The following is a 25,978-nucleotide window of genomic DNA, read 5'->3' on the forward strand; positions in this document are numbered from 1 at the left end:
GCAGCTATAAATTATTTCAAGAACGTTATCATCAAAACTATCTTGAATTTTTTTCTATATGATTTTCATGATAAATTTTATTTATTTGATGTTTAATGTTTTTTTGAAGCCAAGTTAGAATTATTATTATAAAAGAATGGCCTGTTTTTCATGCAATTATAGATTTTTAAATTCATTTTACAATAAAATATGTAATTCAATCTCAAACCTCACTTTCTATTTTGCTAAAAATATCATCGGATAAAATCTCCCTTATCAAAGGCTGTTGATGGTATAATTGTAATTGTGAAAGTTCTAACACTAAAACATAAACAATGTCCAATATTTAAATACTGATTTGTAGTTTGTTTTTATTTATGATAAATAAACGAAAGCTGACATCTTCCATTCGTATTCTCAAGACGACCAGAAGAAATATTCATAAGCTTTGGTGTCAGTTGTAACTCTGGTATTTGATTTCTCTTTCCTTCTTTCCCTTTATTTTTCTTTCAAAATTTGTAAAATCTCCTTATGTTGATTAAATATTTAAAGGAAGTTGTTAAGTTTTTAGATGCTTGGATTCGATTTGGATGAGAGCCATGTTTTATTTCTGTGAATTTGATGCAGATTTTGATTTACCAAGATGACCCCAGTTTGCCCATTTGTGAAAGCTTCAAGACCTGATGATGGGTCACCAAGAAAACCAGGGGAATGTCCGATTAAACACGGGGCCGAGCATGAAGGAGGAGGAAAGGCTAAGAAAGAGTCTGGTGGTGAATCTGCTACCGTTTCGCCGAAATGCCCTTTTGGATATGATTCTCAGACATTTAAATTGGGACCTCTTAGTTGTATGATATGCCAAGCTCTTCTCTTTGATTGTAGCAAATGCGTGCCGTGCTCTCATGTGTATTGCAAGTAAGGAGATGATAGAAATGATAGAATCAAACTCCATGATATGATGTTAATTTGTTTGCTCTTGTTTGTGGTCTGAGGCAATTTGTGAATTGGTTTGTTTTTGTTGGATTAGAGTGTGTATTTCGCGATTTAAGGACTGTCCGCTGTGTGGAGCTGATGTTGAGAAGATTGAAGCTGATACAGATCTACAGAGTGTAGTTGATCGGTTCATTGATGGTCATGCTAGAATCAAGAGGTCTCCTGTTGACATGGATAAAGAGGGGGAAGCAGGTGAGAATAAAAAAGTGATATACGAGGATGTTTCTTTGGAGAGGGGTGCTTTCTTGGTGCAACAAGCCATGAGGGTAAGTTTAGTTAATTATCATGGCATTAATGCGTTTCTATTTTTCTTTTGATGGATGTCATTTCTAGATCAACGTTGTTATTATTTTTTTTTTTTGGCTATGGTTATCTCATCAAAATTATCAAGGTATTCCATACTAGTAGAAAGCTTCTCGTAAACTTCTCATTTGTTTTCCTCTTCTTCTTTTTTTCAACTTATTCTCAACTATCTTTTATGTGCTTGGTTGGTGTCTAGTAAGTTGTTGTGGCAATTTATAGTTAATTTTTCTCTTTGTTTTTGGCTTTTCACGTGCAGGCATTTCGTGCCCAGAATGTGGAAAGTGCAAAATCAAGACTTAGTCTTTGTGCAGAAGACATCCGAGGTCGGATAGAAACAGTGGGCAACACATCGGAATTGTGTTCGCAGCTTGGAGCAGTGCTGGGAATGCTTGGGGACTGCTGGTCTGTTATCTCTCTTTTTCTTTAGTAAGCTTGTGATGATCTGAGGACAATGGTAGAATGAAAAGATTAAACAGCAACATATGAATTTGGATAGTGAATTGAGATAAAGTATTCCTTTAGCCAATTCCAGCTAGTTTGGGACAAAGTTAAAGGAAAAATAATTCTGCTTTGGTATTAAGATGTTGTTGAATTGAGTGGAAAAATTGAAAAAGAAACGGTGCAGGTGAAAAAAAGTTTTTTTTTAACATGATCATATATTTATTTAGATTTTTGTTTTTTCTTGATTATCGTGTAACCATTTAGATTAAGTTCTTGCTTATAGAAAAGATATTTACATAAGGACATTCTTCACATGATGAAAATATGTTTCTGAAAACCATCTATCTCATTTTCCTCAAAAGAAGTTGTGGAACCCAAGCACTTTCAATAGAGAATGAAGTGATCGAGCAATATACATTTACTACCAGTGTTCCTTCCATTGGTTGTGCTGTCAACCAAGTCACAGAGCTGTTATCCAAGTATTCCTAAAGAGCTAACTTCATAGCATCAAACAGTGGCTTTTCATTTTCCAGAAACAATGATGTGATGGACAAGTTGATTAAAGTTCGCTGAAATATTATTGCAATGCCACTTTGCACCATGGCTTGCATTGATGAAATTGTTGAGTTTGCTGGCATGTTGCTGGAATAACATCAGCAGCATTGTTTGCACCAAGAACTAGGAATTGCTAGTTTTGAATATTTTAAGCACACTCAAAAGATTCTCACATCCTTGAGTAGACAAAGGAAGCATATGTTTTAAAGAATAGCTTTAAGGATGTGCAACCTAGATTTTAGAGGCCATCTATTCTAAAACATTACTGTGGGTTCATTGTCTTCTTTCAAAGTAATGGATTTTGAGTCCTGACAAGTTTACTAAATTCTCTACCTATTCTGTCTATTGCAGTCGATCAGTGGGGGATGCTGGCTCTGCGGTTACATACTTCGAAGAGAGTGTAGAATTCCTATCAAAATTGTCTGCAGCTGATCTGGAGGTTAAAATTTTACAAGTATTGCTGCCTTTTATTCAATGCGTGATTTAACCATGCCAACTATAATTTTTTTGATATTCCTCCCCTGTAGATAACGCATACGCATTCTGTTTCACTTAATAAAATTGGAGATCTCAAATATTATGATGGAGATCTGGAGGCTGCAAGATCTTACTATATGCGTTCTCTCAATGTGCGACGTGATGCCATCAAACATCATCCTAGTGTTTCATCCCAGGTCAGCAACTGTTTTTTTTTTCCAGCACACACCATCACTCTTGTTATTTTCATTTCACATGCTCTATGACTTGAGGTATAGATGTTCTTGTTTTTTTTTTCCAGCACACACCTTCACTCTTGTTATTGTCATTTCACATGCTCTATGACTTGAGGTATAAATGTACTTGTGATACGTTCTGTGATCTCTTGTATAGCAATGAGGGGCCACGGCTTCTCAGTTTTGAGAATTTCAATGACAATATTTGCATGACACTACTATAAAGAGCATTTTTCTCTGCATGCTGGCCTGCTTAAAAAAAAGAATAGGAAATGAGGCCTGGTACGAAAAGGAACTTTTAGTTTATTGTCTTAAGCTAGTATTGATTTTTGTTTTTTAAATGCTTCCGAGTTTCTCCAACTCAGCACCCTGTACTTGTCTCTCTATTTAATGCACAATGATTTGATAAACAATATTTGTGATCATGCTTGTTTGAGAAGTTTTGTATTTCCAGGCTGCCTTTGCAATTAATGTTCTCTATTTATCTTTCAATTACAGACCCTGGATGTAGCTGTTTCCCTTGCAAAAGTTGCCGATGCGGACAGGAGTATTGGTAACGAGGACACTGCGCTTGATAGATTTCATGAGGCCATAAAATTATTGGAATCCTTGACATTAAAGCCAGAAGAAGCTGGTCTTGAGCAACGGGTATGCTTTCTAAGTAAACTGTTAACCATCGTAATTATCTGGAATCTACATCCTAAACAAATGACTGATAATTAGCTTCCAATCGCAGCGCCTTTCCGTGCTGGAATTTCTTAAGAATCAACTTGCAGAGAAACAGTCTGATTGAACTTCCTCGAGTCTGATATATCCTGCAGAAGAGAATCAATCAACACAAAGATAAATCTTTTTTTTTTCTTGTTGTATATATGCAAAGTTAATTTCATTTGTAATAAGCACATTCGAGAACAATAGCAACCATCCATAGATTCAAAGGCTTTCCGAGAGGCGACATTAGGGGCAGACCTGGCCCCTTGGAGCATGGGAGGTGAACTTATCCCACGTCGTCTCTTTTTTCAAATGTACCCTACATGGATTCTTAGTATCACTCAAGTAGTGCCTGTAAGTGTCACTGTTACCTGCATGTGGTCTTCATGCGAATTCATGCACACTTTGCCTTATGGTGTCTTGGATCAGGTGATCACTGCTTCTGATGGTTGTTCCACTCTATGCTAAGCTTTGTTTACATGTATATTTCCTTGTGAACAAAAATAAATTACTAGGGCCTTCACTGTCATACTAATGGAACGCACCTGATATTTTTGTACACAACCAGATTTATTGACTTCGTTGAACTCAAATTTGCTTGTTTGTGCTTCGAAGATTTTTGACGGGCTTTGCACTACTGCCAACTAACTACAGTTGTCAATGCTATCTTAAATTCTTGATCCTTTTTCTATGGTAACATAATTATCATTCTGGACTCTTCAAAACATTTGTCTGTAGCTACTATATATTAAAAGCACCGGGTCTGAATAATATGTTTAGCCTTGCCTGTCCTGTACGGATCGTAATAATTTCTAGACTGCCCAGCTCTGGAAAGTCTTGCATGGAGGTCTCCTGTATAAGAGCATCTCCTAATGAGTTTTTTTTTTTTTACCACGTATATTGGAATAAAAAAAAAATCATTTGAAAATCTAATTATACTGGAATGAGATAACTTTTTTTTTTTCAATGAGTTAAATGTCAATTTTTTTTTTTTTGTCTTTTTGGTATTTAATTGGTTTATTTTTTTGCCTTCATCAGGAGATATATAAAAATAGTATTTTTGAAAAGAAAAAACCATTTTGACATTTTCTGTAGCATTGCTCTTGAAGCATATAAAATAAATAGACCCAAAATAATATATTTTTTTTATTTCTCTCTATCAACATACCCATTAAAGTTGCTCCAAGGCCTAACCAGGAATCACTTGAATTGTGGGAACAAGCTTTTTTTTTAAAAATAAAATCAGCAGAGACAGTTTAAAGCAGGACATTTGACAAAAAAATTCTGATTTTTTCACTCATCAAGCCTCGAGTTCACCTGCTAGATCTGGCCCGAGTCTTGTAAAATTGCTTTTTAGAGGCGCGTTTTAATTCAATCTGTTATAAACCGAGAGAGCGAGGGGGTAAACCATGTATAAGTGCGCTCTTTTGGTTGACGGTCCAGGGTGTTCAATATTCTTTAGGATAACGACTCCCCAGAATGATTGAATTCGATCTCAATAAAGTAACAGAAACCCACCTATGATCTAACCCAACAGCATGACGGTGCCTTCATGCATTAGCATCCACTATATTTTTCTCCACAAGTATGCTCCATCAGGGAGGGCTTACATGGATTACCAGGCGATGTGACAGCTCAAAATTGCATGTACAAGAACTACGAGGACTTGAAAGGAAAAATTGTCTTCCACGGCAGCAATTACATAGTGGCAATCAGCGAGCAGCCATAAAAGAATGGATGCTGAACACATTTCCAGAGCTTGAACCCCTGCGCCATAGTAACAATATACATAAATGACAGAAACACAAAATGTAGAAATCTTGAAAAATCAGTAGCTTACCAGGCTTGCTATGACCTCTCGTGCTAAAAGACAACTTCTATGATAGGAAGGCAAACCAAGAATGACTGAAATTTCAAACCATTTTCCATTCTATTATCAACAAATACAATGAATATGTTGGGGTTAATGTACAAAAAAATCTATTTCCAACTGACCCAACTCCGAAACACCAAGTAAACCTCATGAAAGATTTACATCTTTGTTCTAAAAAGGATCAATACCCTAAAATTATCTATCAAACCACCACCACCTTCTTCTGCACACCTTTGATAACCCCCTAAGCATAGTGCGCTATCTTAATTTCCAGTATCATCCCCCTTGAAACTTTTTTAGAGAGGGAGGCAGGGCCTGTACAAAAAAATTTTATACTCCACCTTCGTAGCAGATACTTGGTTATACAAGATATTTGCTTCACATGGTTTGGACAACAGTCTAAGTACTGCAGAGGTAACATCTCTTGTCAATAAGCAACAAAACCACTCGTTTCTGTGCACACCTGTGTATGAAGTATGTGCATGGAAATTCTTCAAATGAAAATCTTCTGCAGACGTAATTCAGTTCCCAAAGCAAAGCAGCAGCAAGCAAGAGATCAGAGCTATTTGACACGAAATTCATGCCTGAAAACCGTCAGATTCTGAGTAAATTTATCCCTGTTCTTTGAATCCAAGCTTCGAGTAACATCTGCCATCAGTTTGTCAAAACAAAGGGCAAGCCGCTGATGTTGATCCACTGGCTGCAAGATGATGCAAAGAAAGTGTAAGCATAGGGATCACATTTTGGAAACAGGAGGCGGTATAATGGGTGCTAGAAAAGCGCCATTAATTTACAGTAGTTTCAACTGTTCAAGCTCAAACCCCACAACAAAATGCAACCTCAAAGTACTCATTATGGACAACTCTGGGGTTGCATGAGTTCTATGAAACTAAAACACATCGTGTAAACCATTATTTTTTCTTTTCTTTTTTTCAGTTATGTTTACAATATGAAACGAAACGAGTTCAATAATTCATCAACACCTGATCACCAGAAACTATGAAGAGTTGTGGCTGACAGGTAATCATTTGTCAAAAACGTTAATCAAAACTGCACAGAAGTAATAAGAGGGGTTTTACCAGCTCAAAGGTAGACAACACTAATAGAATAACATTAAGAACCATCATCAAACAAAGAAACACCAACTTTTGCTTGTGGAGTGCATATATGAACATTTGTCAACTAGTCAGCTCAAACACACCCCATTTCATTCAAGTTCAGCAAATCGCAAAAAAAGTGCCACTAACCATTTTTTCTCCCCCCATTTATTTCATTCAGGCTGTGTAAACACAAAACAAGAATCAAGAACAAACAGACAATACATCACAAGCATCCAACAAATATACCAAAAATTGCATTCTATTTCATTCTGTCTGAATGTTAACAGATTAATGTCAGCAGAAAGGAAAGGAACAAAAAGAAGAGTGTAATTTTCCAAACAAACCATGCACAAAGATGTTCACATAATGAGAAAAATATTAGGAGCCCCAGTGATTGCTTCAGATTGATACGGTCAAGATCTGGCCGAATCAAGAATAGAGTTGGGAAATGTAAAATAATTGGTTCAATGCTATATGACTTCTGTACTTGCTGATATCCTAGCCTGAAAGGTATATTCAGCCTTCATAAACGATATATTGAGGCCCTCACAGTATCAAATTAGTAATTAACTGTCACCACAAGGGATACATAATTCCAATTTTAGAAACATGAAAAAGAAAATCCAAGTCCTCTTCTTTTCAATCTTAGAAACCTATTTAACAGTAATCCTAAATTCGAGTTTCATTCAGAAAGAATGGCCCCTGTAACTACTGACTAGAAAACCAAGTTCCTTATGCAATTGCTTGAATATCAATAAAAAAGGACGCTTAACTAAGTATCTCAACAAACACGCAACTCATTGGCTCTAAAATAACATCATTAAAAAAAAGATTTGAGTTTGAGACCGATGAAAGATCATACAAAATCAGAAATAAAATTGTTCAACATTGATTCATATAGATGACAACAAATATTACACTAGTACTAGAACTAAAACACTTGGCTTATATACCTTGTGCTTGTGAGTAAATAAAAGTAGCAGCGCGTGATAGTCAAATGTATCATCTATCTCATGGGCTCATTAGCATACCAAAATAACTCAGAAAGTAGCATTTCTTCTTATTATGTGTATTTCTTCAGTGAGGGGGCTCGGAGACTGGTCCTTTGGGGAGGGCAGGTATTAGCTGTGTGCGATGAATCGCTGTCTAGCTTTGATGCATTATTTTAGTTCTACCCAAATGGAGTTGAACAAGCTTTAAATAAAACACAGTATAACTGTAACAAATACAAACTAAAAACAAAATCTCCCCTCTTTAAAATAGAGACGTGATATTTGACAAGATATAAGATTCAGAATAAGCTTCAAGAAAATTGTGAGTCATTGGATCATGATCTTAATTTGGGACCCAATGGTGAAAACTACAATCAAATAACTGTGTATTCTCGAAACTTGTACAATTTTCTTAACAAATAGCATCACTCTTTAAATAAATAGTTATATAACCAGGTAGACACTAACTGCATTTTGTTTAAAAATTAAAAAGGAAAAGGATGGTTATGACAATGAATAAAGTAAATATTTTACCTGTGAAGCCAAAATTTGAGCTTTCAAATCAGAGAATATCTGCAAGTGAACAGTGCTTATCTTAGACAAATATTAAAAATAAAAGGACAATAAAAACACAATTACTAAATAAGCAACTCAAAGGAAGATCCAAAGTGATCCAAATCAAACATATGAACTGCCACAGCCATGTTAACTATTCTCAAATAATAAGTAAACATAAAATTAAAGTTGTTACTCAAAGAAATTGAGTACACAGAAGACGACTGCCATAGACTCTTACCTGCTCACTGATAATAGCTAAGCTCAACATGGGTCTGCTAAGACTCCACTGGTTGCCACAGTCCTCAAATAAAACAATCTCAAACAAAGTCTTCAGTATCTGTAAATGCAGGGAAACGATTCAAGTTACCAAGTACTCAACACAACAAAAATGGCACCATGAAAATAAAATCTAAAATGGTAAAAAAAATAATTAAAAGAAAGCTCTACAAGACAGTGCATGTTAAGAAAATTCTAAAAACTGGTGTCAGAGAACATGGTCAACAATTAAAAAAAGTGCTTTGATTCACATGCTCACAGGATAACTCATCTTAACAATGCATTGAACCAATTTAGGCACCAAGATGTAGGTGCTAACTTATTTCCAGTAAGACCATGGAATACATCCTGGAGATTGAGTTCAAAAGAAACTGACACATATTTGATTCAAAAGAAACTGACACATATTTGATCAAGGTGATGATGTGATGCAAGGCCTGAAGGCACGTGACCCGCATAATTGATTTAATTTTGCAAGTTTAAAATTTCTGAGTTGGTGTTCTGAGTATGAGAGCACATTTGGAATGCAAAGCAGGCAAATTTTGATGAATCACCCCCATCTAGTTGCTCATTCTTTAAACCTAAGAAAAAGCTAATTATTCAAACCCCTTCGCCTATCCACAAATTTGAAATAAGTGGAGCCCCGCCACAGTCATCTATAATGTCTCTTTGTTCATGGGGAACAGCTTTTAAGGGAACATATTTTCCCCTGGTTTCATGTAACACAGGAGACTAAGCCAAATAAGAATTCCTTCTTTCCAAGTTTGCAGAGATGCCTACAGCCTTCTATTGCCCCCGACAAATCCTCTACTATGCTAATCACTGTTATCTAGCCATCCTATGTTCACCAGCAACCACAATGGCCTCAAAACTAAAAAGATGACCAAGACATGCAAAAGGGAGTTTTCACTGAAACAGAACAGATGACTCAGCTTAGGAAAGATGTCAGATGTTTATCGCTTGGATATGCAATTGAGTAAGACCAAAAGGTAGCAAATAATACAAATTCTTTAATCAACGCATATATCAGTTGCTCTGGTCAAAACAACAGCACAACAATAACCAAGCAAGAGCAGTAAGAGTCTCAACAACCCACAAGTCATGCAAACCTGGGTAATTAGTAAAAATTACTCTGGAAGTTGTGTAAAAAAGCAACAAGGAAAAAAAGAGCCTCAAACCTCAAAATAGAAAACAAACTATTCATTCCCTAGAATTAATGAAAAGGAACAACGGAAAGTGGCTTTCTGAAACTAACAAAAGAAATACCATGATCCATTTGATATTAAAAGTAACATAGGGTAATAATTCAGAAAGCCATTTTCTCTGCCACGTCCACCTTATTTTTCAAAGGAAGACAAAAAAGGTTCTTGAAGGAATCTCTTATTGTTTGTTTTCCGCTCTTCCTTGCGTCCAAAAGAGTTAATAGCTAATCATCCACCCTCTTTCCATCCTTATACATCCATAAGCACAAACTCTTATAACAGCAGGAAAAGTAAAACCGTTGCTTCTATGCTTTTGCACAATCAACATATAAAATATTTGTTAACGAAAAAAGGAAAACTCAGAAATCAACATCTAAAATTTACCAAATAGAGATACCTGAAGGGAGGGTATTATACCATCAAGAACACTTCAGAAGATGAAACTTTATGTAAGCCATTTTTAGTCACACAAGACTTGCAAATAATATTAGGGAGGTGTACTATAATAAAGAATAGTCTGACTAACCTCGGGAAACAAATTGGGGCAATCTGCAATATGACGAGCAAGATTAATTACAGCAGGTGAAGTGGGTGGCTCCCCCATTGTAATGTTGTTGAAATAGAAAGCAGCCAAATTGTCGACGGCAGATGCACACTGAAAAGTTCATCTTTCTATTTTAAATGCAGGGAATCAGCAAAACAAATCAAATATACATGGCATCATATTCAGATATGCCAGGTGAGCTTGGCATGACAAATCAACATGCATAAATGACAAGGGAAGTTGGTGAGAAGAGTGATGCGATCTGCAGTATTGGCATGACATACCTGCGATGAGATATTTGTATCCAGACCTTTAAGACCTGATTCCAGGGAACCAACAATATGCATGAAGGTGTTTGTATCCAGATTGAATATGAACACAATGTGGCTGCTGAATAGAACCTCCAAGAATGCAAAGTAAGCCCTTGTAAGCTGCAAAGAAACATACAAAGACACAAACTTACCATTATTAGTGGAAAAACATAGCAGTGGCCAAATTGACATGAGAATCAACCAACACCAAATGAAAAGCTACACATCATGCATCAGCCAAAATTGGTACATAAAGCATAAAATTTAGATGACAAATAATAAAATACAAAGAGTTTTGGAAAAAGAAGGAAAAATGAAAGCATATGCAAACATGTCCATATGGGCACAATAGTCACGCTAGCATGGTTTCTAGGAACCACACCTTGGAGGGACAGCATCAAGCCTAGGGTTCTTAGGAGTCATGCCTAAAATAAAGCATAATTCCTGGAAAATTAATTAAACTCTTTCTCAAAACAAAGCACTACAAACAAATGTATTCATAGACTCGATGTACTCATCTTAAAGCTATGCCGTATTTGCATACCTATTCTAACAAGGATTCAAGACTCTGAAACAAAAAAAATAACCACTCCTATTTAGGATAGGAAGACCCAATTATCCCCAATATTTAAAATAAGGCCTAAACTCATGAAATTCCAGTCAATCTGGAAATTACTGTCTTTCAAATCACATAAAAATACAGGCATTTTGCTTGATTTGTTGTCTGCATCGACCACAGAGGTGCCTGACAATCACCAAGTACAATAGATACACATAAAATAATGTATCACGTCACTCCATGTCATCTAAATTTGCAAATATTTTTGTGTGCAAGAAATGTCTGTCTGATCATCAAACAATGACAACATTGAGGAGGAGGGTGATCCCAGGCGAAATTAGTGCAAAAATAATATACTATTCCAATGCAATTGAATCAAAATTTAAAATATTTGAGCCAGAAATGTTCAGCGGTTTAAAATGGAAATTTTGATTTTGAGACTGCAAATGGAAATACTGTATGAATTTAAAATGAAGAAATAATTAGTTCTTTCTTTTTTTTAGTATTTTTGGGAGTCTTATTTATTTAAGTTTAGATTGGTTTGGTTTGGAAGTGGGGAAATTTGGGTCATTGTTAGGGTGGGTTACTTCCAGTTTACTATTTATAAAAAACAAGACATTTAGCTACTTGTAATATTAATATATGCAAATAATTTTTTTTAGGTTAATCCAGACAACCATGGTTGACCCTCTTGACCTGGGCCTTATCCCAAGACGGGTTTTAAAACTATGCCCCTATGTCCTTAACAGAAAAAGACATGCAAACACACAAAATATAGTGTATACTAAACTAAACCTTGAAGAGTAAAAGAAAACAAACACAAATCAATAAACAAGAGGGAACATGGAGGCATACATGAGGCAGGAAAATATCAATGGAATGTGAGTGAAAGCCAAGAAGTCCTACACACCTTTCGAAATGCCAAAATATCAGCCAGAGGAATTGACAGTGTCATCTTTAGAGCAATATCAAGTACATCAGAGAGTGCTCTATCACCATACAGTTCAAACACGCCAAAGTTGACATAGTTTCCCGCAAGAGCTGCCAATAAGTGGCAAATTCAAGAACATCAACACATAAGATATATACTTATTATAAAGTTCATATTCAGTGACCATTGGACCAGTTAGGAAACAAATTAACAGTATATGGCTCAACTTGTTGCCATCCATACTATTCAAATATAAAAAATACACGTTCGCAACAAAGAAAATAAGTTATATATGCCACAAAACAATAAGCAAATGAACCAAAGTACGATTACTTGTACAAATTCACCCAAATTCATTAGACAACTACATTAAACTGATATAACGCAGTTTGATAGTTAGAAGAGTTATTTTCAAGCAAATGCATATAGGGCTAGATGAGAATCCTTTGTCTTGTTTCAATAAACATGTTTTTAGGCATGTGCATGTATGATTCTTCAGCCCAACGGACCTTGAAAACTTCTCCAAGAATGGTTTGTATATTAATATTCATCAGGTAAAATACAAATGACCAGCAACAAACTTATGGTAGAAGGCAAGTAAATCCAAGCAACTTTCAACAATCTCAGCATACAAATTCTTCAATTAACAAAAATAAAGGGGTCTTATATTAACCTCTTGACAGAATAGTTAGGCAAATCCATATTCCCTTGTATTTGTAGCCATATATGTCAGCAACATTTGGAAGAGATAATATCCTTGTTCCATAGGCTACAATTAATTTGCTGACTTCCCGGAAAAGAAGAATGCCATTAGGAGACGACGAATCAAAAGTTAAACGTTGGGCCTTGTTCAACACAAATTCAGCAGTGAATTTTAATAGAGGGGTGGTGACCTGCAGCACCAAATCAAATAATGATGTCTCTATATTGGGAACCAGAGAAATTAGACCAACGATCTACAATACATGGATAAGATTGGTAAAGTCACATTTCATTTGCTCTCTTTCAGCACGTTATTGCATAAGATAAAGTAGCCAGTGGCTCAGAAAACATATTACAATTTTGACTAAAATTTGAATGGAAGACAGCGCAAAAGGTTCCATTATAAGGTTCTAAACAACGCTCTTTTAGTTGAAAATAAAATAAATCATGATAAAACATGGCTCCTAAGATTTTGAATCTCTCTCATATGTTCATACCTCTGGTGTGTCTGTCCAATGTGAAATGCCTTTCAAGAGAAGCGGCATGTGAGCAGGATACAGCCAATCAAATAAAAGCCCATATGTTCTTCGACTGAAAAATGGTTAAAAAATGGGCATGAAACCTAACAGTTCATAAATAAACAACCCCGTACCCAAAACCTATACTAACCTGTTTGTGGCCATAGCAATTCCTCTAAGATCCCTCATTAACCCAATTAGCGCATACTTCACCACATCAGTCCGAAACATCGAATCAGGAGTTGATTCCAACCTTATAAACACCTAAGACACCATAAATATTATTTAGGTAATCAATTAAATTCTAAGAAAAAGCTTTTCTTTCCTTCTGAGTGAGTGTGGGAAAGTACTTGTAAAAGCGGTTCCATCGAAGACTTGAATCTCACAGGACTGTCCTCCATGAATATTAACCAGCCAATAGTATAATAGAAGGTTGTTCTGCTACGAGAGCTTCTATATTCTTCTAAGAAAGGAAAGCGGTCCCTCTAAAAATTCAAAAAGAATACTTAATATTAATAACACATTATTATTTCAAAGAACAAACTAAAAGAAGAACGGGTAAGCAAAAAATTTATGCCAGAATTGTAATTACAGTATGGTTGGCAACTATAAATTTGACAGCATCCAGCTTCAAAAGCAGCTTTCCAGTCATATATCTAAACAAAAAAAAAAAAGTAACCAAATAAATAAATGAAAAATGATCAGTCAAACAAGCAATCATTGTAGATGAAATTAAACTTCGTGAAAACATAACAATATGCTATACTACTTTTAGCCAAAAAAGGAAGCAGTATACTAACCCAGATGCCAGGTCCAAGAACAAGCTTAATGTATGATTAATGACCTCCTCACTCTAAACCAAGCACAAATGAAGGTATGATAAAAACTTTCTGAAAAACATACTGAACAGGAATCAAAGAACAATCCAGAATGAAGAATTCACCTCTGTATAACACTTTAAATTTGTAGCGATTTTTGAAACAATCACATTCAATAATAGTAGATGATCACCAAGTCCAAGAAGTTCAGACAAACGAGCATATAGCTGCTGCAGCACAACAAGAAAGACTTGGAGAATATTGACACATGCAAAGCTTATAATGAAGACAAAAACAACATCATTACCTTCGATGAGTGCACAGCCTGATCACCAACATAAGACTTACGGAAATGCTGAAAGAAGGTAAGAATTGCTCGATCAAGTCTTTGCTTGCTTAATTCACCGTACCTCTGTTAAATACAAGGGCAATGAGTATACTAATAAAATCAGTGCCAAAGTTGTTATTGAGAAATTGATGGAACCTAGTTCAGATATAATGGAACAAAAAAAGCATGACCACAAAGAGGGAAAGGATTTTTTAGAGCAACAATTACATAAGCATGTTTTTCAAAGCCTTTGAGGAAAAAAATATAAAGACCCTTCTTCTCTTAAAAGAGCAAAAGCAAACGAAAAGGCAGATATGAAGCTATGCAAATTATTTGAGTGTTAGTAACAAGAGTTACAAAGAAAACCTTCAGCATATCAAGAGTTAGTAAGCAAATGATAACCCAAATGGATAAACATAATAGCATATTTAACATCTAATGGATTCCCGCTACATTAACCTAGAGTGACAAAACAAAGCCATTCAGTATTAACTTTAAGCTCGGGAATGAACATAGATGCAATATTGTTGCCAAGGTTCATGAAATAAGTGGTGAACCATGTTATCCAGATTCCATAGCCTCTTTGAGAACATGTGCAAAAGAATTCTACCAATTTCCCTACTGTTAAAGATGCCAGAGTAATTCTATAATGATACTACAAAAACCCATCTCCCCATATGCCCAAACTACATGACAGCAAACAAATAACAAATTGAAATGCCAGCATAGCCAATAATGACGCATTTTAACCTCCAATAAGCTATAGCATCAATTTGTAACATGAGATCTCTGATATGAAGAAATGCGAAAATTTCAGGCCCTGAGACAAAGTTCCCAAGGCAAAGATTTGACAATAAGCAAACATAAAAGAACATTATCTATGCCAAAGCACTTGTCTGGGCATTAAACTTAAATGCAATGAATATAATGTCATGAGCACATTAAAATGAAAAGGGGGAAAAAGTGACAGATTCAAGTCAAATCGAAAATGGCAAGGTTTAAAGAAGTCAAGGAAGAGACTTCAGTTGCTTGTAAGAGGAGTTAATAATTGTCAGTATATTAGCAGTTTTATCATCAATAAATTGGTCTTTGATGTAAATCTCTTCTAAGAATGTGCCTCTATAAAATTTTATAGAACCAAAAGTGTCAAGACCTTTTTTTTAAAAAAAAAAGGGTTAAAACAAGTCAACATCCAATGATGCTATTTTCCCAGAATCTATCCTACCAATGTGGCCTTCTGCTAGTTTGTAAGATGTTATGCCCAGAAGACCTATGCTGAAGAACCTAACATGTCAGCGTCCATGAAGCTACCCAGTTCTGATTCTGCAATAATTCTCAAAAACTAGAAGATAAGATGTGGGTCACATTGCTTCTAGCATATATGACATTTCAAATCAACTCAATTAATAATAACAAAGTAGAATTCCCCTGCATCTTGAAAACAAAGCTCCAACCAACTTAGTTCTAGCATACATGACATTTCAAATCACCTCAATTAACAATAACTAATTAGAATTCTCTTGCATCTCAGAAACAAAGCTCCAACCAACTGAATCAATTTTTTTATGCACACAAACCATAAAAGAACAAACAAGATGGATAATCGAAATTATATTTGCAAATTGATAAATTCAAATGATTTAAACAAAAAGATGGTTACACAGACAAGGAAATAAACTGATATTCAAATTGATAGCATTATGCAGAAATAATTAAAGATCACATATCAATGCTGTATGAATGCAGAAATGACTCAGCATATCTCATATACTGTTTGAAAGGAAAATGAGAGAAAAGATAAGCAATTTGACACTATTCCATTTCACATTACAGGCCATTATTGTTGGTATACCTGGCTATGTATCCCACTGTCAGTAACATTTATTAATTGCAACACACGAGCTGAAAGTTCTGCATCAAGCACTTCTTGAGACTCCACGCTGCATGAGATAAACGTAACAAATACATTGATATTTGCAAGTACATATGCATGTTATTCCTATCACAAAACAAAAATGAAAAAAAAAATTACCTACAGCCAGTGGATTGTTTTATTTTAAGAATAGCAGCAATGATATGAACAATCCAAGAAAGTTTTGCCTCAATAACAGCAAGCTCACTGTTATCAGCACTCTGTCGTAGTGCTATTTCCTGTGTATTCCATTCAAAAATAATTTTAAATATTTTTTTATCATATTGAGTGTCCATAAATATTCAACATCCAAAGAATACATCATCCAATACACTTATCGTACCGTGTATGCTTGCAGAATAGGCTCCATTGTGGTTATTATATATAAACTACTTGTTTGGTACTGCAAAAAAAAGAAATAAGAATAATCATAACAGACTCCAAGCCTTAATGGGCCGGTACAATCACGAGTTTGGCACAGGAAACTAAAATTAGTATCGTTAGGGACTTCTAAATCTAGAAAACTCCAGGCTGGATAAGTAACAGGGAGGCTATCACATATTATATTATATATAAAAACTAGACCTGGAATCTGCAAAGATAAGGAAAGCAATCTAGCTGATCTTGAAGAAGCTCAACATTATCCAATGGATCGTCGTCGTCAGCAAATCCAGCCTACATGAAAAAGGCATGCCAAATAGGAATTCAACATTTTATGTATAATTTAAAGAGAAATATCAATCATGAAGACAAAGCAGACCTGCACAGAATTAAATCTTGATGTTATAAAGCCTTCAGTAATTTTAGGCACAAATTCATCAAGCAAACTTGGTGCCTCTCCCTTCAAATATGGTACAGATGTCACCAATCTGGACCACAACCCTAGAAGATAGTATACACTGCTGCTGGCCCACTGGTAAGACATGAACTTAATCAGCAGATAAGTTGCAAAAATGCAGTATGGATCCAAAGCATGTTGTTTCAGGCACTTAAGCATGGTATACTTATTGTTGCAAGGAAGAGGCATTCCATTATTAAACATAGATGCAGTTATTTATCACGAAGGCTAGATATGACTAATTTTTAAATCACGATAGGAAAATAAACACCAACCCACCTGCCAGGACTGCAAAGACTTTAAAGTGAACTCTGCCACCAACTGTATCCAATCACTGTAGCCTTCCACATTCACAAGCTCTGACAACTGCAGTAAATTTTGTGTATCAAATGGAGTCAGGTTTGTAGTTCTATGTAATTAAAGAGCATCATGCAATGCTATGAATACATGTCACCAACAGTTTTTTTTCAGTGAAAGAAAAGCATTTTAATAAAGAGGAATTAAAATGGGGTTACAAAGAGTAAAATTAATTAAAATAATTAAAAGCAGCAGAAACTCTACCCATGCACATGCACAAATTTGTGGTTATATAACATCAAGTGGCAGTCCCTACAGACATGTGAATATGCCCATGCAAATGAAGCTGTAAACCAATAGCATGGGAAAATGTAACAAGAAAACAAAACATAGAAGTAAAAGATCGGTGTCAAAAATGTGACTATACAATAAATTACCTGATAATTCACTCTGAATCTTCCAAGAAGGCGACAATACTCATGGTAATTGTCATGATCAGCAAGACCTAATAATGACCATGTCCCACTAAAATCAGTAAATGAGAAGCAAACTGGGGGGGGGGGGGCAATTTTAAAAGTTGGGAAATAAAAAAATGAATAGCTGGTGATTGCAAAACCCAAAACAGGATAAGACAATTTAGAACGTACACACTTCTAAATTGACACATTCATTCAGGGGCCTCCAAAACCCCTTCAGAATTGGAAGTGTAAGGAGAAAAAAGACAATGAAACTGTTCAACAAGAAGTATTTGCTAAGCAAGCATGATTAAAATCTCTAAACAAACAGATTGCAACCACTTAACACGAACAACAATTACAGAATTTTCACTCCAGAGGTCCTATGCATGCCACCTTTAACAGTGATCTATTGTCCACGCTCAAACTCATTCTGAAGAAGGAAAATGGAGAAAACAAAAATAGGAAGAAAGTGAACAAAATGATTCAGTATGATAAACAATTTAAGAAAAAAACCCCACACAGAAATGCAAGTGCATTTTATTTGAATTCTTTTAAGATATAATTTATTATATTAAGATATCCTTGAAAGAAATACATCTTGAAGGAGAATAAGAATCCTCCAAAAGAAAAGAAAACAAAACAAAGAAAAAGAAGTTAAACAGCATAGAAACCAAAACCAAAACAAAGGAAATGCCTATGCATTGTATTTGAATAATCACAGGGTACAATCACAAAACCATATGCTACAAGGAAAAAGAAGAAGGTAACAGCACCCTGTCCTGTTTGAAGAATTTCCTTGGTTCCTGTCATCAAATGGGCCAAAAACTTGGAACGAGCAGCATCATTTGTGAACAAAGAGCGCCGTACTGATGCTAATCGGACCAAGCATTCCAGTGCCTAAAAAGAAAACCAATAAGAACCCCTAGCAATGAAGAGTGACACAGCATAGAAACACATAAATCCACATCTCAAACAGACAAATAACAAATGGCCAGAAAAATTAAGTCTGAATTTCAACATCCAACAAAAACAAGCCTGTATATGTTAGAAGTGTGAATTTACATAAATTCTCCATTATTCATTTACATTTACATACATGATAATATTTATCAGTTTCTTATTTTTTTGGATTAATGCTCTTCCTGATGGCCTTGATCCTATGACAACAGCACTACATCCAACAATTTTTTTTAACATTGGAAGTGTGAATTTGCATTGACAAAGCACTAAAAGTACCAGTACTATACAGGACAAGTACCACTATTATACAGGATCAGATGAACTACATGCAAAAACAATCAGCACAGTTAAGATGCCCTCCTAATTAGTAAAAGTTGCCGTGTTTGCCAATAATTTATAGGCTTAAGACCAAACATCTTTCAAGGATGTAAAAGATGCAAGCAAAGACTCTTCCCTCGAATCTCCTTTTCTTCCCTCGGCAAAAAAAAATATTTTCATAAGATAATGTACTATTAGCATGGGAAGAATGCACAAGATGAGTTAATAAATAAGAAATCCTCCGAAGCAACAAAGACGATGAAGAAACCAAACTCAATATAGAAGAGACACCAATCCTGCTAAATATAAGCAAGAACAGCACCCATTAAGGCACCTAAAGCACTACATCACAAAGATGCAAGGAACAGAACCAATCCTTAAATTCTAGCATTCTTATCCATCCAAACACAACAGGTGAATCCACATGATAGAAACTTAAAATCTTCCTCCAAGCCACAAGGAAATTGTCAGCAAATCCACCATCCTAAACAAAATTCACCTCAAAACCAAATAATCTATTTCCCTCAACAAAAATAGCCAACAGAATGCAACCCTAAATATCTTTTTTGAGGAGCATCAACAAAAAAGGCACAATCTCCATGCATTCCACTCCACCTCAATTTACACAACCATGACCCAAAAGAAACTAAGGCCCAAAAGATCCTAAACACAAGTTCTCCAGTGTGGACCAATATGGTCTCGCGAAGCCAGTCCGCAGTTGATGCAAGTCCTTCTCTAACTTGAAGAGCAGTAAACCAAAGTTCAAAAAGTAGGCCCGATGTAATTGAACTTGACTGATAAGGAGGGGAGAAATAATGTTTTTCAATCCGTTAAAAGAGTCATAAAGCAGTGAATCCTTCTCATGCCTGCCTTGCTTTCTTTTTCTTAGTAGGGAGGAGCAAGCACAATAGAGCTCTTCCATCCCTACCCAACTCTCTTTTCCTTAGACCTATATCCTACCTTATCTTAAGCTTCAAAATGCACACATTGACAAATTCAAGATCTTCTTCACAAAGATAGATTCAATGTATCAAGATTTTAAACTTATGTTGTAGACCAGCTAAAGCATGCATGCCAATGCATAATGAAGCAAGTGAGGAAAAATATTACAGGACTTTAAGTGCATGGTCAATACTATGATGGTGAATCATAAAAATTTATAATGTGTGATCATTAGCGAAACATCAACTGACCTCTTTTGAACAAGGAGATGTTGTAATAGCATAATAATCAAAAAAGATCTGCAATGTAGAAGGATCCTCTAAAACAGACCTCCAAGATGTCGGAATCTACAGAATTACACATGTTTTCTTGTAACAATCCAATCCATAAAAAACATATATAGCACATTCAAGTGTAAGGAAATTTTACAATTAAGAAAAGATCATACATTACTAGAATAAGTAATCAAAACCTGAATAGTACCAAACTCCTCTGAACTTTCATCAATTGATGTCCCAACAAAATCAAAAGATAAACATTTTAGAGAAAGAGAAAGTGCCAACTCTTGCAATCGACCTGTAACTGTACCAGACATTGTAAAATATCAGAATGACTAATAAAGAAATAGCTACAACAGGCACACGGGTGGTGGGTGGGGGGATAAGAACATTAAACCATTACCATCATTTTTCAGTTGACCCAATGATGTTAAAGAGATTTGGAATATTTGAAAAAGTGACTGATCCCTGAAGGAGCAGGCTACCCTTCGATGATGTGTTGACGACAACCCTGTATTTGGCTGAGAATTTAAGCATCAAGAAATGCATAAGCAAATGTCAGTCATCGGAAAACAACAGCAATGATGTTGGTGGTGGTAATGAGCAATACTAACAATGACAACAACAACTAAGTGATGGTAGAGAGAGAAGAGTCACATTCAAACAGCAAAGGCAAGTTATTTATGTCTTGTAATAGCGGTAAGGGTGATCTATATGAAACCTTCGCGTAGCATGTTGTGGAAAGCCATTTTACAATGAATGAGTGAATGAGATCTATTAAGTACAAGAATAAGAATCGTAATAAAACTCTAACAAGCCTGGAGATGTCAAGGGTCATTCATTCACTACAAGTATATAAGAGGCTTACCAGTTATCTATATATAATGCAGCATATATAAGTACATGAAATGACAAGATTCACTTGTCCCCGAAACAATGATGTATGGAGTATTTCAATGATGAAATGCAGTTACATTTCTTCATATTTTTAACCACATGAATGAAGCATGAAGCTCCGCTTTGATGCACAATGTTAGGTACTAAAACTTACCCTCATATTCCTTCTCCTTTTATTTATTTTTATTATTATTTTTTGAGCCCTCCCCTCATATTTTTATTGAAGATGATGGAAGCTTAGAAGGCTTATGGAGCCTCCTTATATCCAATGAATCATTAAACTCTAAGTGTCCTTTAGCAAAGTACTATGGAGCCTATGTAGTTTGAAAAAGCCTTGACCTGCCTCTGCTAGTTGGGCACAGTTGACAATAGACCAATACAATAGGCATCCGAGCTAGACGGAGTGAAATTAGTTTAAAAAAAACCATCTAGAATCTAACACATTGTTCGAACAAGATAAAAAACTATGAGAATTAGAGATACGAAGTTGAACAAGGAGATCCAAATATCTCTCAGAACAGTATTATTTAAGAGAGCACAAACCACGTGATATTGAATCATTTATTTTCATACAAAATTGCCTACATACAAAATTGCCTACAAGAAGCTTTAAGCATTCTACAGGAGCATCATGCAATCGAAAAAGGCAATAAAGACAGGAACCAAATAGAAAGAATAAGATTCTATTTCCTATTGATTCTCCCATTTCCAAACATTATATTTCAATGGAGGAAAAAGAAAGAAAAGAAAGGTATTGACGAGGGAATTTCCAAACTCGTTTTGAGTGATTCATGCTTTTGCCTTGGATCCTCATTATTTGAGTGAAGCACGTATTCATAAATAACCTTGTTCCATGGAGAATCGCACAAATCCCAATTTTCTTTTAAACTAAATAACCAAGACCCATCCCATTACACTTTTAGACCAACAGCAAACTCATAACCAACTAGGTGATCTCTTCTCCTATCCTCCATATAAAGTTTATAAACCACAAGAAATCCCATCCAATTTCCAGATGCTTAAGAATCAAAAGTGAAACAAAGATGTCAAGAGGAATCCCAGACGAGGAATCCCAGACAAAGATATCAATCGAAGCATGATTCAACCTCAACAAGCAGCCTACTAGCCATTCAAATTTCTCAATGCATTTCATTTGTCACTTGCATAACTACTGCAAAATTACTAAAAGGCATTGCCTCCTTTACAATTGGGTATAAAAGCCACTTTGGATTCCCATGCTTTACATATCAGTTTGATTTAACCTTTAAGAACCCATCATGTGGCAGCTGAGTGGATAGATTACATAATTTTATAAAATAAGCATTCATGCTACAGATCAATCTCAAGCAAAGCATTCGTAATTGCTTCCATTTTTTGCTTCTCATAAAAATGGAAATAGAATGATAATGTTGTAAATAGTTTTAAGCATCATAAATACATTATTTCTAGGAATCATCACGAGAACATAAAGTACATTTAATTGTTATGCACAAGTTAGCAACTAGCACCATACTATTGAGAAACTTTGACAAGTGCAAGAAACCAACCTGATTCATTTCAGTCACAAGTTGATTCAATATCTTCAAACCAATTTCATAGTGATTTGATGATGCCTGTACATAGGAGAGAAGTAAATATTAATAACAACGATGATAATAATAAATGTTTACAAACACACCTCATCAATAACAGTGCACTTCCAAATGACATAATCAATAACTGCAGGTCACCAATTAATGCATGATATAGGACAAAAGAATCAATATGTAGTATAAGAAAAGCTGTAATGAAACACTTTGAAATCTCGTAAGCAGCATGTAGAGCTTAGTTTGCTAGATGGAAGAGTGGCACATGGCAATTTAAGGGGTGATGTTAATTAAGAATGAAAAGGCAGTCCAATAAAGGATAGGAAGACAAAATTTTATTTAAACACCAAAGGAATAATTAACCAGTTAAAGTACTAGGACTTGTGCTTGCAATTAGAAAAACATTATCTAATCAACTCCTTCCGATATCTATTCTTCATCTTTGCCATAACACTCCATTTGGAACAAGCTCACTGAAATAAAAATAAAAATAAGGACCATGGCAACCCTGAAAATTTTAGAAACTTCACATTTTAGTCCTACAATTTGAAACTTTCTTAATTATACCCTTTGAGTTGAGGTTTATCTCACAAAAAAATACATAATTTGATTTAGTCTTAAATTACTTGTCAATTTAAGAGCAAAGATGTTATCAGTAACACCACCTCATCAAAGCTAAAGCTACGAGTTGGTTTTACATCTTCAATACTATCAAAATAAGTAAATAAACATCAAAATTCAAAAAAAAAAAACAAAAACAAAAGACTTGCATAGGTATCGTCCACACCCCTAGCATTCCATGAAAATATAAAAATAGCCATAATGATCCTTTAAGAGACACAAAACCATACAAACTAAAATGTGAGGAAAACCAACGTGCAAACATCTCAGCAATACACATTCTGCAATTGCACGTAAAACCATAGAATAAAAAAAAAACATCACTTGACTAAATAGACTTGTATAAAATACAGCAAACATAGAAACAACATAATGATTTCATCTTAAATTACTTGCCATTTCAGGAGCCAAGATATCATAAGTAGCAGCATCTTGGCAAGGGTAAAGCAACGAGTTGGTTTCACTTATTACATGCCAATTTAGAGGCAAGGAAATTATCATAGCAAAACATAGACAAGGGTAAGGCTATAAATTGGTTTTGTTTATTACATGCGAATTTAAGAGCAACAAAATTATCTTAGAAAACACCTCGGCAAAGCCAAAGCTACGAGCTGGTTTTGCTTCATTAATACTAACTTGAGTAAGTACACGTCAAAAGTCAAAAAAACAACCAAAATTAAATATACCAATGAAAAACTCGCATTGGTATCATCTATGTCTCTAGCACTTCACAAAAAAAAAAATGATAATATCCGTATACATGAAAACATGAGAGAGCAATTACACACGTAAACGCATAACACCCAACCTGACTCAAGAAATCAGTAGCCTCCTTAACTACTTCCCTAAACTTATCATCATCAAACCATCCAAACTTCGTAACACGACAGAGAAGTAGGATCAAAGACGCGTTAACAAAATGCGGCAACGGTCCTCTCGTAGCCAAATAGTTGATCAAGTAATTCCCTACCACAAAACAAACACAGACAAATTCAATCCAGGTAACAATAAAAAAAAAAAAAACTGATCAAAACAAAAACAAACTAAAATATAATACTGATATCAAGACGGAGCTGCAATGAGAGGCTGTGATCGGTGACTTGCTTCAACAAACTAGAACTGGCGAGCATCAACGAGTAAGGCGTAGACGCATTGTCAAGAATGTACTGGCATTGCGAAATGTAATCTGTATTCACTGAAAAGCATTTCAATGTATTCTCAGCGTGTGCTCTCTCTGCAGAATCTTGTGAGTTATATAACCTCTCGCACAATGCTTCTAGCTGCGCTAAACTCTCCATCGATAAAACCAAACCCTAACCTTCATCATCATCATTAAAACATAATCGCATTAACTAATCCAAAATTTTATAAAAAAAAAATCAATAATCTCTGAAATGAAGAATCGATAAACTGTTTGATTACGTGGAAAAGATAGTGGAAGTTAGGGTTTGATTATCAGTGAAAAGAGCGATTTGAAGAGGAAGAGAAGAAATTCAGGGGAGGACATGGAAAAGGAGACAAGTGAACAGAAAGAGAGAGGACTTTTGAGATTACCTGATGGATCTGAGATCTAAAAACTAGTGTTGAGTAAGGGAATTGGTGTTTTTGTTGATGTTTTCTTATGATGGAGAGGGAATCGAAGAGAGAATCCGATTTTTTATTTTTTGTTTTTTGTTTGGCTTAGCTTTTTGTAATAGGAGAGGGGAATCTCCAATGGCCAGGAGCCTTGTTGGGTTTGGCTTTGTATTTTCTGTTCTTTTTTATTATTATTATTTCTCCTTTTGGGTTTATGTGTAAGATAGTTCTTGGAAAATTTATTTTAAAAAATTTATCTTGAGTATAAACAAATAAAAAATATTAAAAATATATATTTTTTAAAAAAAATCACGATCAAAGCTTTAAAACAAACAAGATATAAAATAATAATATATCTACATTGATTTTAAGCTCTATAATTTGATATGATGGTTTGTTGGAAAATAGTGCTAAAGTATGTTAGGGTAAGATAACTTTTGTTTTGTGATACATTAAAAAATTATTTACTTTATATAATTTACTTTTCATTTACTTTACATGTAAAAAATTATTTCATATTAATATAAACCAAACACATATTTTTAAAAATTATAATTAAAAATATATGTTTTAACCATAAAAACTATCAAAATAACAATCACATTTAAATGAATGTATTTTATTTTTTAACGAGATACATTGCACGCACGCTGCCAAAGGCTTGCGTGTCCAATGTGTATGGTGCAGAAATTGTGAACCGGCGAGAAATAAGCCAACAAGAATCGAAGGTGCGAAAGAAAGCTAAGGCGTTGTCAACAGAACAAATTGCGAGCAAAATTTTGAAAGCATAAAGGAAATAAGGCATTGTTTATAGACAGAGGAAATATTAGGCTTGCGCACATGTTAAACTGTGAATGAATTGAGCTGGCATCTCTAGCCCATTTGAAAA

The 25,978-nt window shown here is 35.0% G+C and overlaps 2 protein-coding genes across 8 annotated transcripts; one reads left to right on the forward strand and one right to left on the reverse strand.

Moving 5' to 3' along the window:
• The first annotated feature begins 372 nt into the window (after nt 1-372).
• LOC118054724 (protein NCA1) lies at nt 373-4,259 on the forward strand. Its single transcript, XM_035066395.2, has 8 exons — nt 373-448; nt 607-894; nt 1,007-1,238; nt 1,532-1,677; nt 2,623-2,710; nt 2,799-2,945; nt 3,483-3,632; nt 3,721-4,259. The coding sequence occupies exons 2-8, from the start codon at nt 623-625 to the stop codon at nt 3,775-3,777; spliced, it is 1,092 nt and encodes a 363-aa protein (XP_034922286.1). The 5' UTR covers nt 373-448; nt 607-622; the 3' UTR covers nt 3,778-4,259.
• A 1,338-nt stretch (nt 4,260-5,597) lies between these two features.
• LOC118054725 (uncharacterized) lies at nt 5,598-25,260 on the reverse strand. 7 transcript variants are annotated; one of them, XM_035066399.2, is made up of 29 exons: nt 25,069-25,259; nt 24,572-24,827; nt 24,323-24,480; nt 22,855-22,920; nt 20,814-20,931; nt 20,581-20,714; nt 20,384-20,479; nt 18,686-18,809; nt 17,892-17,959; nt 17,437-17,523; nt 17,080-17,232; nt 16,905-16,994; nt 16,663-16,722; nt 16,440-16,558; nt 16,260-16,347; nt 14,387-14,491; nt 14,205-14,309; nt 14,062-14,114; nt 13,854-13,917; nt 13,612-13,746; nt 13,413-13,525; nt 13,241-13,334; nt 12,715-12,934; nt 12,021-12,151; nt 10,525-10,671; nt 10,223-10,351; nt 8,457-8,555; nt 8,195-8,233; nt 5,598-6,268 (listed from the first exon to the last, which is right to left on the reverse strand). In XM_035066399.2, exons 2-29 carry the CDS (start codon nt 24,810-24,812, stop codon nt 6,131-6,133), a joined length of 3,174 nt encoding a protein of 1,057 aa, XP_034922290.1. In that variant the 5' UTR covers nt 24,813-24,827; nt 25,069-25,259; the 3' UTR covers nt 5,598-6,130. The 7 variants fall into 7 exon arrangements, with proteins under 7 accessions (XP_034922290.1, XP_034922293.1, XP_034922291.1 ...); XM_035066402.2 differs by having other exon boundaries at nt 14,205-14,306; nt 20,605-20,714; nt 24,572-24,832; XM_035066400.2 differs by having other exon boundaries at nt 14,205-14,306; nt 24,572-24,832.
• Between the last annotated feature and the right edge of the window lie 718 nt (nt 25,261-25,978).

Source organism: Populus alba, chromosome 3 (genome assembly GCF_005239225.2).
Source record: "Populus alba chromosome 3, ASM523922v2, whole genome shotgun sequence".
Lineage (NCBI taxonomy): Eukaryota > Viridiplantae > Streptophyta > Magnoliopsida > Malpighiales > Salicaceae > Populus > Populus alba.

Excerpts from the sequence above, each read along its gene's own strand:
- LOC118054724 (XM_035066395.2), top strand. The coding sequence starts at position 623 with ATGACCCCAGTTTGCCCATTTGTGAAAGCTTCAAGACCTGATGATGGG. Across the intron at positions 895-1,006 it reads TGCTCTCATGTGTATTGCAA|AGTGTGTATTTCGCGATTTA; the intron begins GTAAGGAGATGA and ends TTGTTGGATTAG. Across the intron at positions 1,678-2,622 it reads GGAATGCTTGGGGACTGCTG|TCGATCAGTGGGGGATGCTG; the intron begins GTCTGTTATCTC and ends TGTCTATTGCAG.
- LOC118054725 (XM_035066399.2), bottom strand. The coding sequence starts at position 24,812 with ATGGAGAGTTTAGCGCAGCTAGAAGCATTGTGCGAGAGGTTATATAAC. Across the intron at positions 16,348-16,439 it reads AAACAATCCACTGGCTGTAG|CGTGGAGTCTCAAGAAGTGC; the intron begins GTAATTTTTTTT and ends TATCTCATGCAG. Across the intron at positions 14,310-14,386 it reads AGGCTGTGCACTCATCGAAG|CAGCTATATGCTCGTTTGTC; the intron begins GTAATGATGTTG and ends GTTGTGCTGCAG.